This window comes from Microcaecilia unicolor, chromosome 1, assembly GCF_901765095.1.
Source record: "Microcaecilia unicolor chromosome 1, aMicUni1.1, whole genome shotgun sequence".
NCBI classification, from domain to species: Eukaryota; Metazoa; Chordata; class Amphibia; order Gymnophiona; family Siphonopidae; genus Microcaecilia; species Microcaecilia unicolor.
The window spans coordinates 504,188,264-504,209,112 of NC_044031.1; the positions used below are offsets into that span (position 1 = coordinate 504,188,264).

Consider the following 20,849-nt stretch of genomic DNA (forward strand, 5'->3'; position numbering starts at 1 on the left):
GCGTTTCATGAGTATTCTAAAATTTACATGTGTAGTTATAGAATATGGCACAGTGAACCTAAATCTACGTGCCACGATTTACGCTACATCTTCACTGGTGTAAGTGGAGGCGTGTAGTTTTAGGCGCTGAGATATCAACTAAGCGTATTCTATATTCTGCACCTAAATCTAGATGCCACTTATAGAATACGCTTAGTCGGCATCTATTTCCACGCCTATTTTATAGACGCTGTATATAGAATCTCACCCTTACTGCTCATATTGTTGGCATCCTTTGTAGAATTTACCCCTTTAATTTTTATGTGTGTATAACCCAAGGCAATTTTCTAAGGATTTACTGGAGCATATAAGATGCTGGTGCAAAACACTCAAGTCATTTTATAGAATTAAACCATACAAGATGAAATGAGTCCTTCTTATAAAACAAGCCAAGGGTGCTGAAGAGAGCACATTTTTTCCATTACTCTCTCTCTCTCTCATGTCAGTTCAATTCCCATATTAAAGCTGGTTTTATTAGTTTCAGCTATTTCATAACCAATCAAGCTAGGAAAATCTACCCTGCTTATTTTCGAAGGAGAAGGGTGCCCATCTTCCGACACAAATCGGGACATGGGCGTCCTTCTCCTAAGGTCACCCAAATTGGCATAATTGAAAGCCGATTTTGGGCATCCTCAACTGCTTTCCATTGTGGGGACCACCAAAGTTCAAGGGGGCATGTCAGCAGTGTACAGAAGGCGGGACGGGGGTATGGTTAACAGATGGGCGTCCTCGGACGATAATGGAAAAAAGAAAGGCGTCCCTGACGAGCATTTGGCCGACTTTACTTGGTCCATTTTTTTTCACGACCAAGCATCAAAAAGGTGCCGAACTGACCAGATGACCACTGGAGGGAATCGGGGATGACCTCTCCTGACTTCCCCAGTGGTCACTAACCACCTCCCAACCTGAAAAAACAACTTCAAAAACTTTTATCTTTTTTAGAGTATGTCTGCTATGCCTCCTACCCTGCGATGGCAGTTGAGGATGTCTCTGTGAGAAGGACATCCATGCCTTTGCTATGCCTCCAACATCCTTTTTATTTATTTGGATTTTGGATCACAAGTAGTAGCAGTGAGATTTGAACCTGCCACCTTTAGATTGCAAGAGCAGTGCTTTAACCACTAGGCCACTCTGCCACCATTCTATGCCACTCCACTCCCTTGAAATTTGGCCATCCCTGTGGGGGGGGGGGGTGCAGTATGCAGGTCCCTGGGGGGGGGGGGGGGTATGTGTGTGTCAGCAGAGGCATAACAAAGGTGTGGACGTCCTTCTTTCAAACATTTTGGACATCCTGAACTGCCCACCAAAGGGATGGCCAAATTTCAAGGGAGTGGAGTAGAGTAGTGTAGAGTGGAGTGGCTGAGTGGCCTAGTGGTTAGAGCAGTGCTCTTACAATGTCGAGGTGGCTGGTTTAAATCCCACTACTACTACTTGTGATCCAAAATCCACATAAATAAAGGGGCTGTCAGAGGCATAGCAGGTGTATATGTCCTTCTCACAAACATCCACATTTTGGACGAGCATGCAATTTCCTTCATGCATGCCTGTTCCTTTCCGGAAAGGGAAGGGCTTTTTCCATTCAGTTAGTGGGACCAGTGCACTACAAATGCTCGCTCCTCCCACGACCAAATGGCCTGGATTTGGTCATTTCTGAGATGGGCGTCCTCACTTTCCATTATCGCCGAAAACTAGGGCGACCATCTCTAAGGTTGACCTAAATTTCATGATTTGTTTGTCCCCGACCGTGTTATCGAAATGAAAGATGGATGTCCATCTTGTTTTGATAATACGGGTTGCCCCGCCCCTTTACAGGGCTGTCCTTAGAGATGGGCGCCCTTAGTGATGGGCACCCCCGTTTGATTATCCTCCTCCACATCACACACCATATATCATGAGAGTGGAAAACTAATTTCTCATTAGGAGTCTTTCATTTGGCTCAAGTCGCTTGCAGAAAGAACACAGCTTCATGGGTAACAAATTATTTATTTATTTATTTATTACATTTGTATCCCGCGCTTTCCCACTCATCGCAGGCTCAATGCGACTTACATAGTAAGAAGAGAATACAATCTGTAGTATCAGAATCAACAAAGGAGGTGTGTGGTAGGACAAATGAACAAGGGGTAAATGGGATAAAAGAGGTATGAGAGAAAGGATATGGATAGGTAAGGATGTAGAGCGATAAAGAAGAGGTAGGGAAAGAGTATGGAGGGTAAGAAGATTGGTAGGAGGTAATTTCTAAGTCATTGTTGTTAATGATAAGATGAACCGGTAAATGGATGGGTTGCTTATGTTTGCTTATGGTAGGTCATTTTGATTATAACACATGAACCTTATTCGACCACAACAACTCTTTGTATTTATTTCTCTACCAGAGTTGGCGAACGCCTCTACGGTACAATGTAAGCCACATTGATCCTGCAAATAGTTGGGAAAATGTGGGATACAAATGTAACAAATAAATTAGGTTGCCTCTGCAGTGACTTAGCTAATGAATATGTTCTGTGAGACCCAAGCAAAAAAAACCAAACAAACCAAAAACGGCCTGGCCCAATGACATTTCACTGGATGATTTGAGGATAGAGGGAGCTTATTATTGTGCTAAAACATGAAACTGTATTGTTGCTCACTTCAGTGCACACTGAAGGAACAGGTTTTAATCTCTGGGAATGCTCTAGGAAGATGTATTCTTGGTCACTTACCCGTTTCTTCGTTTTGTCTGTCAGTAAGGACTTAATTAGTGCAAAAGCAGAGTGGAACAATGAAGGCTCATTTATCAGGTGAATGCCACGGACTTTTATTGGAAAGGAATCCTGTCAAAACGGGGGGGGGGGGGGGGGGGGAAGATGATCAGTAGGCAGAAAAGAACAAGCAACAAAATTATAGATACAACAAATCATCATCTCCCTATGATCCCACCATCACCTTGATCCATATTTGTTACAGATGCAAGTATAGTTATTTTTTTACCATTCTGTCTGAATTCATTATTTTTCTTTTGATATAATAATCTTATTTTTAAAGCAGTAATATTTACTTCCAGACCTTGAGAGTTGCAAGTGGGTCAGGTTTTCAGGACATCCCTAATGAACATGCATAAGATAGAGTTGCACACAATGGAGGTAGTATGCATGCAAATCTATCTCATGCATATTCTTCAGGGTTAACCTGAAAACCTAACCCAAGTATGGCCCTTGAGGATTGGAGTGAATACCATTGTGTTAACACATTATGGCACTGTGATTATATATACTAAACTACATATTAGCTGACACCAATGCACTCTACATGCCACCCATGCTGACAGAGATCTGGGCCTCTGGGCACTAAGGGTCATGGACCCCTAACCACTTATCAAAGATGACTAACTAGATGGAAATTAGGAGAAAGCGGACCCCCTACTGTTGGCTGCTCGAGCACTGCCCTATTGTTCCAATGGTCAGTTCACCCATGGTGACCCCCCTCACTAAATCTTGCAACTACTAGGCAATGAGCAGTGAGGATGTTTTTCCTTTCTTAAAATGCATCAATTCCATACATGTAAAATATTAAGAGCTATAGGGGGAAAAAGGCAGAGGGGCAAGTGATTGACCTAAGTAGAAGTTAACAATTTTGGAAGATGCCAAGTTGGACTATTTATCGGATGTATATAGGAAAATTTGGGGAGTGTTCCTGATGAAGATATAACAAAATGGAGTCTCTGTTGGGCAGTAACCCATTTTTGAAGAAAAAGATAAGTGATCAGCCCTTTTGATGGATTTTGAATATTTTACAATTTATAGGCATCCTTACATTTATTTATTTATTGATAGAATGGGGTAGTATATGGGATTACAATTTGCACATTATGATTTGTTGGGACACTATAAAGGAAGGTTCTCCAAGGACAAGCAGGCTCCATATTCTTATGTATGGGTCATCGTCCGCGACAGCCCAGGAGACCGTTACTTTTCTTTAGAAAAAACTAGAAGTTTGCAGAGTGCTCGCCCGCGCGGGCCTGAGTGCACCGCGCATGCACGAGTCGCTTCCCGCCCGCGACGCGAGCGTGACTAAACTAGTTCTTTTTCTTCTGCGCTTGAGGTGAGTTGTCTTTGCGCTGCTCTCCGTTAGCTCAGAAGACCGTGTTTTTCTGCATTTTACGCACCCCTTTTTTTCTTCTTTCTAGTATCAAAACATTTTTTTAAAAAAAAGGTTATTTTCCTTTATTTTTAAGTTTTCTTCCCGGTTGGAAGTTTCCTTTCTTTTTCCGTTTGCGGCCGCCCTTAGGCTGCTCGGCTGCGCCTTTTCCCCTTTTTATTGTGCCTTTTTCCTTCGCACAATCGAGCCGTAGATGATGGCAGAAAAAGACCTGCATGGTCCATCCAGTCTGCCCAACAAGATAAACTCATATGTGCTACTTTTTGTGTATACCCTACTTTGATTTGTACCTGTCCTCTTCAGGGCACAGACCGTATAAGTCTGCCCAGCACTATCCCCGCCTCCCAACCACCAGCCCTGCCTCCCATCACCGGCTCTGGTACAGACCGTATAAGTCTGCCCAGCACTATCCCCGCCTCCCAACCACCAGCCCCGCCTCCCACCATCGAAGACTCCCAGTGGCTTCAAATGCTGTACTCGCTGCAACCGGACCATCTCGTGTACCGACCCGCACGTGTGGTGCCTCCAGTGTCTTGGGCCCAATCATCTTCCGGCTGCTTGTAAGCTGTGTAAGTTAATAAAAAAGAGGACCCAGGTAGCTCGAGAGGCTCAGCGTGAGCGGATTTTCCGGATCGGTCTGGTCCTTCGATGTCGGCATCGACATCGGTGCCGAGGTCGGCGGCTTCAGCATCGACGTCGAGGGAAGCAGCATCCACAGTCCACGTAATGGCTGCCGAGAGGCCACTTAGAGCTGGGAGCAGCGAGGCATTGAGCGGGTCTCCACCCGTCTCGAGTCCTACTGCTATGCAGGCCACCCGAGGAGGCGTGAGGATTCCACGTCCTCCTCATCGGTACTGAGGAGTGTCGATGATGGGCGTCGAGCGTAGGCGAAGAAGCATCATCATCGATCTCCTTCCAGACATAGTACCGAGAGCTCCGGGGAGCCAAGGGAGTCGGCACCCGAGAATCGTCGGCGCTGGGAGGACCACTGGACCTCCATTCAGGAGGTGCCGATGCGTCGGTTGTCCGACAGCCTGGTACCGGCTCTCAAGCCTCCTCAGATTCTGGCACTGACTCCTGAACCTGCCCCACAGCCTTTTCCGATGGCAGCTCTCGATGAACGTATCCAGGCCCTTCTTCCAGAACTTCTGGAGGGATTGCTTCATCAATCTGCTCCGGTAACGGGGGTGCTTGCACCTCCCGTACCCACTACTGAGATGGCATCTGGGCCATCACCTGTGAGGTGGTCCCCGCCCTCGGTACCACTTGCAGTACCGGAGCCGGCTACTACCCGGGTTGACTCCCCCTCAACGTCGATGGAGGATGCCCGATTGCGATCCACTATTTTTAGGAGGGCCTTGGGTGGAAATGGGTGGGCCTGGGCCCACCCAAGCCCACCCGTGGCTACGCCCCTGACGATGGATCTTTAGGTTGAAATCCTTGGAATCTAAGGGGCTCAATACGATTATACAATGGGCAACATTAAAAAAAAATTATTGCCTTCAGTATGATGCTATCCCTTTAAATGTTTTGAATCAATAACATTGCTGTGCATTAATGAGCATCTATAAATTCAGGTGCCATTTTTGAGCGGACTGTTTGGAACAGCGGAGAGATTTTAAGCTGCATCCAAGTAACTTGATATTACCCTGACATTTAAAGTTTAAATGCTGTGTTGTAAGGAGCATTAATGCTGAATTGGTAACAACCTTGATATTGAAAAATTTGGAGGATGTTTTTTTAATTATGGTTTCAATTGTTGCAGACATCAGCATAAGCACAAAGTTGGTCTCCTTGACAAAGCCCATACTGCAAAACGGGACCCCGTCGGACGACTAAGATAAGTGCTACAGGCTTATGCTTCAATACAATAATGAGAGATGCATAACTTAGATACATGACTCAGAAAGTTAATTTGTTAATGAAAATGAAATTTTGGACGTTTTTGGCCAATGAAGAATTCATCCTGTGGGTCACAAGATTATAAATTTTGACCGGGGTTACAGAGGCTTTTTTCTCTGTCACATATAAGAATTATTACCACGTTATTCATAAACCACTTTGACACACATTTGAGGCTCATTTTCAAAGCACTTAGCCTCCCAAAGTTCCATAGAAACCTATATAGAAATACTCATAGTAGTATTTCTATATAATATTGTGGTTTAGTCCTCAGTCAAGTACATATGAAGTATCTGCAGGATTTATACTAGGACAGTGTTTGTCAATCTATTTGTGGCTGTGACCCCTTAATAGTGGCCAAATAAAATTGTATAACCCCCCGGAGGTGCAGAATAATGTGACTCAATATTTGAGTATTGTGACACCATTTGGGGTCCTGACCCACAGTCTGGGAAGCTCGGTGCTAATGTTTTATAACAACAAATAGATGTCTTCAGGTCCACTTAACCTACAGTGGGTACCCTCTACTTGTGCATTTAGCCAAAGATGAAGTATTTCAATTGGCAGGTAGAACACATTGGTGATTACCTTATTGCAATATCCCAATTTTAGTTCTGTTAAAGAGCAGGTAAAACTTTCTTCAAATTCTATTCCTCCTGTTAACAAGATTTATTATTTATCTACTAAAAATGCAAGTGGAGAAGGGGGGAGGGACACTGTAAGATCCTGGTCAGGAACAAAATGATTTGAAAGTTTTATCTGCTATATTGAAGGATTCTGTTTCAGAAATGTCAGTTAGAGCTACTTGCTTATTTCCTTTGTGTCTGAACAAGATTTAAATGGATTTATGAGACTGTTCTTTAAGAATTTTCAGCAACCTTTTTGTGGTCAAAGAATGTGGTTATATCCTGATGTGACCAAAAATACGCAGGACAGGAGAAGACATTTCCTGGATATGACTCAGGGCTGACACTAAAGTGTTGGGTGCTTCATTTCTTCTTGCATATCCCTGTAAATGTATTATTATATTTAGGTGTGAAGTACATGTTCTTTGAACAGAAACATCTAAAGTCTTTCATTGATCTGAAGAAGTTATCTGGAGTTGGTTAAATTCATCATTGGTTATTGAGAGTTTATACTGTGGGAAATTGGGCTACGCCGTTTCATTGATTAAAGTTTTTCTTTTATTAATTTCTTAATAATATGTAGTTACTCCCTTTATTATTGTGGTCTGTGGAAAGGTTAGTGCATACAGATTCCTTATTTTCTCTGTCATCTTCTTTTAAAATTATTTTTGTTTATGTTATTTTCTTACAATGTATTAGCCCTGTATTTCCTAATCAAGTGGATACTTGTGAAATTATTCATATAATTGTATAAATAAAAAGTTAAAACAAAGAACAGGTAAGTATTCAAGAATGTTTTACTAATGAGGTCGTTTTTTGTTTCAACAATTTTTATTGATGATATTACAGGTACAATACAACCAAGAAACTCAACTTGTACCATGTTAGTTAACATATCCACATCTCGAATAGCTAACATTCAGCGTTATCATCAATATTTTATTATATGTCCCCCTCCCCACCTCTAATGAGGTCATTTTTATAATGCATATTGGTGGTACACTAAACTATTTTTTTTAAATATATACTGTATGTTTTTTTTTTAACATGAAAAGGAAATAGAGCACCCATGTTATTCTGTGGTATTTTACATTAGCATTGCTAGTTAGATTATTATTATATTTAACTGGGGCACACAGTAACCCCCCTATGTGACTGAGCGAAGGTTTTCATTCCCAGAGATCAAGTTTAAAAATAGTAGATCTGGATCAAGCTGAAGCCCAACTGAAAACAATGCACTCTCACATGAGGCCTTGTATTTCATTCCTGAGCAGGGCTGCCGAGAGACTGGGCCAGGCCTGGGACAAGGCCACCCCGCCCCCCCCCCCCCTCGAGGTAGCCGCCGCTCCCCCTCCGCCCGCCACTGGGCCGGGCCCCTGCATTGAAATCACAGTGCCTCTCACCTCCATGTGAAAGCGCTGCAGGCAGCAGCAGATCGCCTCCCTCCTTCGGGCCTCCTTCCCACCCTGTGACCCCCCTCATCTGACGTAACTTCCGTGAGGGCGGGACACAGAGAGGGAAGGAAGCCCGAAGGGAGGCGATCTGCTGTTGCCTGCAGCGCTTTCACACGGAGGTAAGAGGCACTGTGATTTCAATGCAGGGGGCCCAGCTTGGTGGCAGACGGTCGATGACGGACAGGGCTTGTCTTAGCAACTGCAGGGAGCTGTGCAGACCAGTTCACCCACCCCTCCCCGCTCCAGTATACACAAAATGACAGAAACCAAATTAGCATACAGATTCTGCATGCAGCACAATACCAGAAAAACAGAACATTGCTATACATTGCAAAATAAGACAGCAGATGTAAATTCTCAAATTGGACATATTCCAAACACTAAAATGAAAATAAAATGATTTTTTTCTACCTTTGTTGTCTTGTGACTGTTTTTCAGATCATGTTGGGCCCAGTCTCTGATTCTGCTGCTCTCTATCTGCTCCCTTAACTCCACTTCCAGGGTTTCCTTTCCATTTATTTCTTTACTTTCCTCCTTTCTTCTTCATTTCTTGCCCTACATCCATAGGTAAAAGCTGGGTCCTCCGTGGACTTGACTGGAGGAGGTATAGAGTGCATCCAGCTTTTGCCTATTTTCTCCAGCCATGTGCAGTTTTTTCTCCTCTTTTCCCTTTCCCTCATCTCCGTCAGGATGCATCTCCTTTCTCTCTCTTCCCTCTCCTCCCTCTCCTCCATCCATGTCCAGCATTTATCCTCTTTTTCCTCCCCTCCATCCATGTTCATCTCATGTCCTCTCTTCCCTCCCCTTCCCTCCATCCATATCCAGCATTTCAACTCTTCTCTCTCCTCCATCCGTATCCAGAATTTCTCCTCTCCCCTCCATCCATGTGCATCTCCTTCCTGTCTTCCCTCACTTCCATCCATGTCCAGCATTTCTCCAACCCTCCCCTCCATCCATCCATAGCAACTCTCTTCTCTCCCCTGCCCTCCCTACCCATGCATGTCCACCGTTTCTCCTCTGCCCTCCCCTCCCATCTATGTCCAGTGATTCTCCTTTGCCCCCTGTCCTCCCCTCTCATTCACATCCAGTGATTTTCCTCTGTCCCCTGCCCTCTCCTCTATCCCTCCATCCATGTGCCTCTCCTTCCTGTCTTCCCTCACTTCCATCCATGTCCAGCATTTCTCCTACCCTCTCCTCCATCCATCCATAGCAACTCTCCTCACTCCCCTGCCCTCCCTACCCATCCCCAGTGATTCTCCTTTGCTCCCCGTCCTCCCTCCCTTCCCCCAGGCCCCAACTTACCCCCCTTTTCACCCCCCCCCCATTTCAGTTCCCAGCCCCAGCTGTGCCCTCAGTTTTCCACCACAGCCCTCCCTTCCTTCCAGCTGCCCTGCATTTAAAAAGTTGCAGCAGTGGTGAAAAAGCAGGCTTGCCTCTCCTTTAAGCCCTTCCCCTTCTCTCTCAGCATGCACTGTGCCGCCTTCACGGAAACCGGAAACCGGAAATTGCATCAGTGCACGCTGAAAGAGAAGGGGAAGGGCTTAAAGAAGAGGCGAGCCTGCTTTTTTGCTGCTGCAACTTTTTAAATGCAGGGCGGCTGGAAAAAATGAAGCTGAGCGTCGCAACGATGTGGTAGGGAGGGAGTGCCAGGAAGCACCGCGGGGCCCCAGGAGGCGCAAAGTCCTGATGACGGAGGGCGGGTGGGACTCAGGCACCGGGCCCCCCTGGAGGCCCGGGCCCGGGGAATTTTGTCCCCCCTGTCCCCCCCTCTCGGTGGCCCTGTTCCTGAGTCTTACTTTTGCTTCAGGGATGAGGCACAGCTCTCAGGATTTTGCATATCAGGGGTCTTTTACTAAAGGTTAGCTCGAGTTATCTGCAGCAGGTCCCATTTTATTCCTATGGGAACTGCTTCAGATAATTCGAGGTAATCTTTAGTAAAATACCCCCTCGATGAACTCTACAGGTTTCAGAGGTCACATGGCCTGAGGCCTCTAACTGAAAATTATTCTTTCATGGCCCCTTTTACAAAGTGGCGGTAAGCCCAACGCAGGCTTACCACTCGCTAAAAGGGAACTACCACCAGACTACCACAGGAGCCTGGCAGTAGTTCCGAATCGCAGTGCACATCATATCTGTTGCTACAGAAATATTTTAAATTTTGTAGCACTGATGTGTACCTGGCGGTAATCGGGCAGTGCTATTTGCTGCCCAGTTACTGCTGGAGTAGTGTGGGAGCTCTTACAGCCACCTCAAAAAAACCTTGCCTTTTACCCGCTGCGGTATAAAGGGTCCTCTGCACACATCAAAAACACGTGCCGACAGCCTACCTTTGCTGCAGCTTTGTAAAAGGTGCCTCAGTGACTTTGGTTATATGGAAAGGACTTAAAAAACAAGGCAAAATGTTTGTAGCTCCCAGTGAAAGGTCATGCTGCCACAGAACTAGTAGAGCCAATTTAGCTGGAAGTCCAAAGGAGCAGAGAGAAACTGACAAAGTTTTGCATTTTTTTCTCCAACTATATTTATTCTGCTGTGAAACTCAGACTGTATACAAAGGGTGCAAACTAGAAAAATTCAGTTCCATAAAGCTGTGGATAAGACATATGCCCATCTCTGCATAAATGGCAAATGCACTGCAGTTAATATCAATATCAAAATAATTCTAATTAATCGCTCAACTCCCCTTTCCAGGGTTCAATGCGGTTTACATTAACAGTTAAGTTTACACAATAAAACAGATTAGCATAACATTACAATACACACTCACTAAATCACATTTACTTAGTGGAGTTATCAGGAAGCAAGAAAGTTTTCACCTTTTTTCTAAATATTAAATAACTCCTTTCTGTTCTAATAAAAGATGGAAAAGAATTTCGTAATGATACCCCTTTAATTGAGAATATAGTACTAGCAATTAATTACACATTCTTACCAGAGGGCGGACACAGTACTAATTGATTTTGCAATCTAGATGAAAATCCAAATAATGAAGAAGAAACTCTATTAATCAATAAATCAGATGTGAAACCATAAAGGATCTGAAAAAAAACATGAAAAAGCACCAAGAAATCCAAGCCTAAACTAGCTTACACCCACCTGTATTCTTTCAGGTCAGGGCATTCCAAACATGTCCTGAGGACCCCACAGCCAGTCAAGTTACATTGTAACATAGTAAATGTTGGCAGAAAAAGACATGCATGGTCCATCCACTCTACCCAACAAAGTGGAAATGTAAGGGTTTCAGTAAAATCAACCTGGTGTGGATAAATCAACAGTTTCCAACAAATCCACCAGACTAAAAAATATATAACCCAGTTACCCAACAAAGTGGCCAGAATTGTCTGCACAGGCTTCACTTTTGAATGATTAAACATTGGCATACTTAATTTCTACCTCTTCCTACCAATTTTGGGTCACTGTAAAAGTCTGTCCAGCAGTGGTCCTACTTCCCAATTACTGGAGTTGCCTCGAAGCCCACTTAAGTCTTGATCCTGATCTTTTTCTGCTATATATGGGACCCAGACTGTAGTCTTTCAGGTATTGGTTTTACTTTCCAATTTCTGGAGCTGCCATCAAAGCTCACTCCAGCTATGGAGTCATTTAAGGTTTATTTCAACTGGATTCCATCATTATTCTCCATAGAAATCTTCTGTGTTTATTCCATGCCTTCTTGAACTCTGTCACCATTTTTCTTCACAACCTCCCCTGGGAAGGCATTCCAGGCATCTACCACCCTTTCTGTGAAAAAGTATTTCTTAATGTTGCTCCAAAGTCTACCACTCTGCAACCTCAACTCATGATCTCTAGTTCTACCACTTTCCTGCCTCCAGGTTTTCTGGATATCCATAATGAATATGTGCCAGGTAACTTTGCATATCCTGTATTTCTGGTGCATGTACATTACTTCACACATATTCACAGTGGGGTCCCCAAGACAGGTTTGGGAAGTCCTGCACTAAATGCTCTCTTTTCTCCCATTAGAGAGTCTTTTGTTTTGAAGTATGTTTCTAATTTGCAAGTCCTGTGACACAAATTCCTGAAGTTCAGGATTTCTCCACAATGTAGTCATACTTTTAAAAATATATCTATAACTCTTTATGACTCCCAGCAATTAGTCATGTATCCAAAATTTTGTAGTTTTCTAAGAAATGAAGTAACATCTTGAAATCTTATTGCTGCTCCTTATCTCATAGTAGCACAATGTCTGTGCAGACTGTCCTTGTTAACAGCATTTCACACTGGCTTGCAACAGACTTTTCACCCTCATGGAGACTGTTACAGGATGATGTACCAAACCAGAAGTAAAAAGCTCTGATCCTCAAGTGCTGCCAGCCAATACAGTGCATTCATGAGATGCATTTACATGCATTGCATCAATTGCATTAAAGTTTATTTATTTATTTCATCTATATCCCACATTATCCCAATAGATCAATTCCAAAGTGGCTAAAAACTTATTGTGATTAACAGTACAAAAGGTGATACTGGGTTAGTATACATAAGTACATAAGTATAAGTACTGCCATACTGGGACAGACTGAAGGTCCATCAAGCCCAGCATTGTGTTTCCAACAGTGGCCAATCCAGGTTACAAGTACCTGGCAAGATCCCAAAACAGTACAATACAGTTTATGCTGCTTATCTTAGAAATAAGCAGTGGATTTTCCCCAAGTCCATTTTAATAACGACTTATAGACTTTTCTTTTAGGAAGTCATCCAATCCTTTTTTAAACCCCCCTAAGCTGTTTTTACAACATTCTCTAGGAACGAATTCCAAACACAGAGCAAAATAATGTCACTTACTCAGAAAAATCTCCTCTTCTCTCAGAACTTCTCAGAAGTTAAGTGGAATCTTTCCTCTATATATTGCTTGGATTCTAAGAAGACTGCTTCAAACAAACCCTTTGAAGCTAGCCCAGTAATCAGATTGCCCTTTACAAATATTCTACTTCCTCATACCTTAATTAACACATATTTCAGGTCAGAAGCAGTGCTACCTCTCCAGCAGGCAAAGAACAGAATATAACTTTCTTTTAGGACAGTTTGAGCCTTGCTACTATCCTTTTTAATACTCGTGGCTGTTAAAGTTTCAGTTTAAAACTATAGGAAAAGGGGTTGTACACTATGGAAGCTAGTTAATAATACTTGCTTCTCTCTCTTTTATTTTATTTTTCTAAGACTGAACTAGGCCCTAATGTCCTTCTAGAGTCTGTGGCAGAAAATTAAATTAAAGTTTTAAAACTATGGGGTAAAGGCTATGGAGACTAGCTAATAAAGCTTTTTACATCAGGAATTAAACCAGTGGACAGCACCAGTTAATTTTTGGTGAGGTCTCCAGAAGAAGCCATTTGCGAAACTGCACAGTGAGCACAACCGATATTATCGCCTGAAGATTTGACAGTGCTGTTAACCCTTCATACAGTGAAGTTACACTGTTGTGCTTCCAAAGTGTGACTTTCATTTTTGACATATTATTTGTTTGATAGATACTATAGATAAGGATAAAAGTTTGATATTATTGAAACTATCAAAGAATTTTGGTGAGTTTTTTTAGACCTATGATTATGTTTTGATTGATTACAATATTGAGTGGCTACATTGAAATTTGAGCCTCAGTATCATTGATAATGGTCTTTATGAGGTCTTTTCCTCCCTATTTTTGAAAAGGTCATATATATTTCCTGTATTTTTCCAGACATTCACTAATGTGTATTTTAGATTTTTCTGATTTTCTATTTGGTGCAATAGATCTTAGGGCTCCTTTTACTAAGCGACGGTAAGCCCAATGCAGGCTTACTCTTCGCTATTTAGGAAGTACCGCCGGGCTAATGCAGCAGCTCAGCGTTACTTCCCACCCCTACCGCTCCATCATTTCTGGCACTATGCAAATTTGTAGCACCGGTTACCACCGGGTTAGCACGGGAGCCCTTACCACCACCTCAATGGCTCCCCCCCCCAAAATGGCAGTGCGGCAAGTGTTTTACTTGCCACCCAGCTATTTCCTGAAGGAAAGCAAGACCAGCCCTTTTACCAGCTGTGGTAAAAGGGGGCCTCAGCACGTGTGTAAAACACGCACCAACGCAGGCCCCCTTTTGCTGCAGCTTGGTAAAAGGGGGCCTTATTATTTTGTTGTTAGAGTTACACTGTCAATAATCTTGCCAAATCAGAGATTCATCAAAACTTAAACGTTTACATATCAGAAAATGCCTGTATAAGTAGATGGGTTTGCAATACCTTCTTAAACTGTTGCAACAAGGTGCAAAAAAAAACATGCTCAGGAAATTTATTCCACAATAGTTGTCCAGCAATAGAAAATGAACTTGCTGATGTTTCAACATAGTGTATTTTATTCAATCTAGCACAAATACCTTCTTTTCAGTATCAGATTTCAACTGCCGCGGTGACTTATAAAACTGAATTACCCTGTTTCAAATGCCAAGGTGCTGATGAAAATAAACATTGGTATTATTTGTATCAGGACTTTATAATATATCTGATACTCAACTGGAAACCAATGTAATTGTTTTAACTTTGGTGTCACATGTTCTTTTCTGCTATCACCAGTTATCTTTCTAGCTTTTGCAGTCTGAATAACCTGGAGTGCTCTAATTAGTGACTTTTCACAACACCCAGATATGTCATATTACAAAATCCAATCTACTCAAAATAAAAGACTGTACTACTATTTGAAAAGAAGAAAACACAGTGAGGAAATTGCATTTGACTTTCAGAACCATGCACTAAACATTGATCTTAGTTTTACAGCGATACACAAATAAAACAGGTCTTCACAACTCACATCTTGCCCTATCTGTGCACAAAAAGATAAGTGGGAATCAATAATCACACCTAAGCTTTTCACTGTCTGCTGTTTAAAAACTACAATCCCATCTAAATCACATTTTACCTGGCTCTATTACCAATCAACACAATTTCTGTCTTCATTAAATTCAACATTAACTTGTGACTTTTCATCGGATTCCCTACACAATCAATATATTGTTTCACTCTTCCAGCCACATCCTCTCCTACTAAAATAGTGAAAAAAACTTGATCATCTACGTACATTCTGTAACTTACTTGCACATCAGCAAATAAATCACCAAAAGCTTAGGGAGTAGAAATCCACGGGAGACGTATGTGTTAGGCGGGGAGAGTCTGATAGTTACGGACGGGGAGAAGGATCGTGGGGTGATAGTATCTGAGGACCTGAAGGTGACGAAACAGTGTGACAAGGCGGTGGCCGTAGCTAGAAGATTGCTAGGCTGTATAGAGAGAGGTGTGACCAGCAGAAGAAAAGAGGTTATGATACCCCCGTATAAGACATTGGTGAGGCCTCACCTGGAGTATTGTGTTCAATTTTGGACGCCGTATCTTGCGAAGGATGTTAAAAAAATGGAAGCGGTGCAAAGAAAAGCTACGAGAATGGTATGGGATTTGCGTTGCAAGACGTATGAGGAGAGACTTGTTGACCTGAACATGTATACCCTGGAGGAAAGGAGAAACAGGGGTGATATGATACAGACGTTCAAATATTTGAAAGGTATTAATCCGCAAATGAACCTTTTCCGGAGATGGGACGGTGGTAGAACGAGAGGACATGAAATGAGATTGAAGGGGGGCAGACTCAAGAAAAATGTCAGGAAGTATTTTTTCACGCAGAGAGTGGTGGATGCTTGGAATGCCCTCCCGCGGGAGGTGGTGGAGAGGAAAACGGTAACGTAATTCAAACATGCATGGGATAAACATAAAGGAATCCTGCTCCGAAGGAAGGGATCCCCAGAAGCTTAGCTGATGGTGTGAGGCAGGGCTGGTGGTTGGGAGGTGGGGATAGTGCTGGGCAGACTTATACGGTCTGTGCCGGAGCCAGTGGTGGGAGGCCGAGCGGGTGGTTGGGGGGGGCGGGGATAGTGCTGGGCAGACTTATACAGTCTGTGCCAAAGCCGGTGGTGGGAGGCAGGGCGGGTGGTTGGGAGGCGGGGATAGTGCTGGGCAGACTTATACGGTCTGTGCCCTGAAAAAGACAGGTACAAATCAAGGTAAGGTATACACAAAAAGTAGCACATGTGAGTTTATCTTGTTGAGCAGACTGGATGGACCGTGCAGGTCTTTTTCAGCCATCATCTACTATGTTACTATATAGAGGTTAAACAATGAAGCACCGCTTCCTTCCCCAATAGGTGTCCCCTTGCTTCCTTCCACCAGCATAAAGTCAACTACGTACTTTCTTCTTTATTTTATTATTTGATAGTGAATGGTGATTGTTTCTAACCTTTGGTATCCTTGTCACTATTACTTTTCCCCCTCATTTTCTTTCTGGTAGCACCTTCCTTTTCTATGTCAGTCTCTCTTTCTTTCAGTAGGGGATGTTTTACTATATTCTCTTCCTTTTTCTGTCCCTTTCTCTTCATTTATATTCTTTCTCCTGTACTTTCTCTTCTGTTCCTCACCCCCTTCTTTCTATATTATCACTTTGGATTAATTTACTTTTCTTTCCCTCACAGTCCAAAAATCTTGCCATCTCCTGTCATCTCTGTTCTCCCGCTTCCCTCTTTTCCGTCCTCTCCCACCTACACCGCAGTCTTCACAATTTGTTCCCTCCCTTTGATCTCATCTTTGCACCTTCCTCTCCATTGCAATCTCCTTCTCCCTATTTCTTTCAAATTTTTTCTTCTCTCTTTGGGCATTCCTAGTGTCCCCTCCTTTCTCCCCTCCCACTCTTCACACTCATTCCCCCCATGTTCTTGCTCACTTCTCTTGCATTCCCCTTTCTTCCCACCAGGCATTTATATAGACATCCTGAAAACTAAACCCCCAAAGATATTCCCAAAGACTGGGTTGAGAACCTATGGGTATAATAACTAGTAGAATCCATCAGAAGTGCTCAGATTACAGGGTGTCACTATATGAAATTTTGCTTATTTCATTGAATGTACACTATGATATAAACTGCTTCAGTATTCAGTCAAAAGACAGTATAGTAAAAATGTAGGGCCCTGTTTACAAAGGCACACTAGACTTTTTAGCATGTGCTACAATTTAGCGCGTGCTAACCGTGTAGATGCCCATAATATTCCTAGCGCAGGCTAAAAACACTACCATGCCTTTGTAAATAGGTGTTTACTAAGGTGTGCAGGGCCGGTCTTACGGCGAGGCGACCGAGGCGGCCGCATAGGGCCCCGTGCTCAAGGGGGCCCCGCGCGGCGCGCCTGGGGTCGCCCTGCCCGCCGCTCCCCCCCACCACGACGATCGATCACTGTTCCCTAAAAAATTTGAGAAGCGCCGAGTAGCAGGCAGCGCCTCGCCAGGGTTGCCAGGTAGAAATTTTTTTTCCAGCCCAATCCGGGCCAGAAACCAGCCCAAAACCCGCCCAAACACAAACCCCGCCCCTGACACCCCCACCCCCGCGTCACCGGCCCCGCCCCCGCCGTCACCGGCCCCGCCTCCCACGTCATCGGGCCCGCCTCCCCGTCATCAGCCCCGCCTCCCACGTCATCGGGCCCGCCTCCCCGTCATCAGCCCCGCCTCCTCGTCATCGGCCCCGCCTCCCACGTCATCGGCCCCGCCCAAAACGTCACTAACCCCGCCCAAAAACGTCACTAACCCCGCCCCCCGCGGCCGAAAAAAATCAAAAAGCCGCCCAAAAAGCCGCCCGGAAGCCTAAAAAACCGCCCAAAAAACCGCAACCCGCCGCGGGCAAAAATTTCCCGCGGCGGGTCGCGGAAAACCGCCCAATTGGGCGGTAAAACCGCCCACCTGGCAACACTGCGCCTCGCGTCTGCCTTGCTAGTAAAAATCTCCTGCACGTCGTCGGGCTGGCCTTCCCGCATTAAGTCCCGCCCTCCTCTGAGGTAATAGGCTCTTCCCGCATTAAGTCCCGCCCTCCTCCGAGGTAATAGGCTATTACCTCAGAGGAGGGTGGGACTTAATGCGGGAAGAGCCTATTACCTCATAGGAGGGCGGGACTTAATGCGGGAAGGCCGGCCTGACGACGTGCAGGAGATTTTTACTAGCAGGGCAGACGCGAGGCGCTGCCTGCTATTCAGCAATTCTCAATTTTTTTTTAAAGTTAGTGGGTGCAGCAGGAGTTGGTAGGTGGGTCGGGTCGGGGGGGGGGACTCAGATGGGAGAAGGGTGTGGGATGGGGGTTCTCAGTTGGGGGAAGGGGGAAGGGGGTAAGGGGGACTCAGATGGGAGAAGGGTGTGGGATGGGGGTTCTCAGTTGGGGGGAGGGGGTAAGGGGGACTCAGATGGGAGAAGGTTGCAGGGTGGGGGTTCTCAGATGGGGGGAGGGGTAAGGGGGACTCAGATGGGAGAAGGTTGCAGGGTGGGGGTTCTCAGATGGGGGAGGGGGTAAGGGGGACTCAGATGGGAGAAGGGGGCTGGAACTGGGGTTTGAGAAGGGGCCATATGGGAAATGGGGGCCATGCATGGGGCTGGTGGGAAAATAGGGCATGCGTAGGTCAGGTGGGAGAATGGTTCTGGGGCTGAAAAGAGGGGCTCTAATACAAGGCATGTGGATGAAGGGGGCTGGAACTGGGGGCTGAAAAGGAGGGTAGGTGGGATAAGGGGGCTAGTACTGGGACTGGAGGCTGAAAAGGGGCAGGGGCTGAAACTGTGGGTACTGGGGGCTGAAAAGGAGATAGGGAGAAGTGGCTGGGGCTGAAGCTTGGGACTGGTGAGAGAAAAGGGCTGGGGACTGGGGTTGAAACTGGGGGCTGAAAAGGGAACAGGGAGGAGTGGCTGGGGGCTGAAGCTCGGGACTGGTGGGAGAAAAGGGCTGGGGCTGAAACGGGGGACTGGTGGGATAGTGGGGCTGGAACTGGGGGCTGAAAAAAAGGGGCAGAGAGAGGGGCAGATCCTGGATGGAAGGGGGAGCGAGAGGGAGGGCAGACCCGGATGGATGGGAGAGGGAGGGCAAATGGTGGATTGAAGGGGCAGAGAGAAAGGGCAGACAGTGGATGGAAGGGATAGAAAGGGCAGACAGTGAATGGAAGGGGCAGAGATAGAGGGCAGATGTGCACGAAAGGGGCAGGGAGAGAGGGCAGACATTGGATGGAGGGGACAGCAGAGAGGGCAGACACTGGATAGCAGAGAGAGAGCGAGGACAGATGCTGGATGGAAGGAAGACAGTGAAAAGAAGATGAGGAAAGCAGAAACCAGAGATGACAAACTGTAAATAAAATATATATTTTTATTTTTTTGCTTTAGGATATAGTATTGTAGCTGTGTTAATAAATGTTTATAATAGAACATGTAAATAAGGTAATCTTTTTATTGGACTAATTTTAATACATTTTGACAAACTTTCGGAGAACAAAGCCCCCTTCCTCAGGTCAGGATAGGATACTGTAACAGCTCTATACTGTATTGACCTGAGGATGGAGGTTTTGGCCTCTGAAAGCTAAATGTATTAGTCCAATAAAATGGTATTATTTTATTTTCTATATTTGTTTTATTTCTATTTGTTAATTTGTAAAGTGGTGATTGGTATTTGTTAGTTTTTTTTCAAATTTACATCTGTTGTCTTTATATTTTGCACAGTACTAGGGGACATTTTCTGTTTCTGTGGTGTTGTATTGTATGCAGAGTCTGGCATCTTGGGGGTTCCGTTTAATTTTTGTCTAAATAGAAAGTTTAAATATTACTACTTATTCTATAGTGGATTAGGGTGTATCTGTGTTTGTGAAAAAGACATGGTTTTCAGTTGGCATTGACTGTGCAGGATCGACAAGCCCTGGAGCGGGGGGCCTTGGAGCTCGGAGGGAGGGGTGGCCGGCTCTGGAGCTAGGGTGGGGGCGGAGCTAGGGTGGGGCGGAGAGGGTGGGGCGGGGCTATGGTGGGCGGGGCTAGGGTGGGGCCCCGTCAAATTGGTCTGCATAGGGCCCCGCACTTGCTAAGACTGGCCCTGAAGGTGTGCTAGTGTTTTTAGCACATGCAAAACATTAGCACGTGCTAACCATGTAGATGCCCATAGGAATATTATATTCGGTGGATGAATAATCAGAAGGTGACAATGCAGTATAATTTTATGGCTTGTAATGTGATAGAAAACCCAGATGCTTGTTAAGCCCTGTCTGATGGATGTCAAAATATTTGTTCATCATCTTAACTTCAAAGGTCTTAGGTTCCTGGATTGTTTTAAAGTTACCTCTTAGTATTCTGGCCATGGGGTCTTTGATGCAGTGTCCAGGATCTGAAAAATACTCACCCATGCAGGTGCTTTGGGGTTTCTGATTTGGTGTCTGTGTGAGTTGATTCTTGTGTTTAGCATTTGTCCTATCTCCCCAATATAGAACTCTATTTCACGTGTATGTGCTATATAAGAAACTGTAAACTGTAAAAGCACATATCATAGGCTCCTACCGCTTCCTACATTGGGAAAACATTCAACATAAATGGAACCTACTTAGGCTTCTCCTCAAATATTGTACATATTAATCAATACAGAAAATGTGACGAAAGGCTTTTATATCAGGTATTTTAGGGGCCCTTTTACTCAGCTGCGACAGGCACTAATTTGCGCCTAATGCAACTTAAAATGGAGTACCATGAGATGCACTCAGGCGTTCTGCAATAAGTGTCAATTTACCACGCACTAATCCACACACTACAATAATGTCTTTTACTATTTTGGAGGGGGCATGTCAGGGGGCATTCCTGTGCTTATCAGCTAGTGCAGCTAAATTACCAT

The 20,849-nt window shown here is 44.6% G+C and overlaps 1 protein-coding gene across 3 annotated transcripts in view; it reads right to left on the reverse strand.

Annotated features, from left to right (window-relative positions):
* The window catches only part of LOC115477848 (alpha-tocopherol transfer protein-like), a 91,296-nt gene that overhangs the window by 17,332 nt on the left and 53,115 nt on the right, over window positions 1-20,849 (reverse strand). For 2 of the 3 annotated variants that reach the window (XM_030214971.1, XM_030214956.1), the window contains exon 4: window positions 2,742-2,852. The exons of the other annotated variant lie outside the window; for it this stretch is intronic. In XM_030214971.1, coding sequence (XP_030070831.1) covers window positions 2,742-2,852 — 111 coding nt within the window. The remainder of the gene's footprint in view (window positions 1-2,741; window positions 2,853-20,849) is intronic. 3 annotated transcript variants of the gene reach the window in all.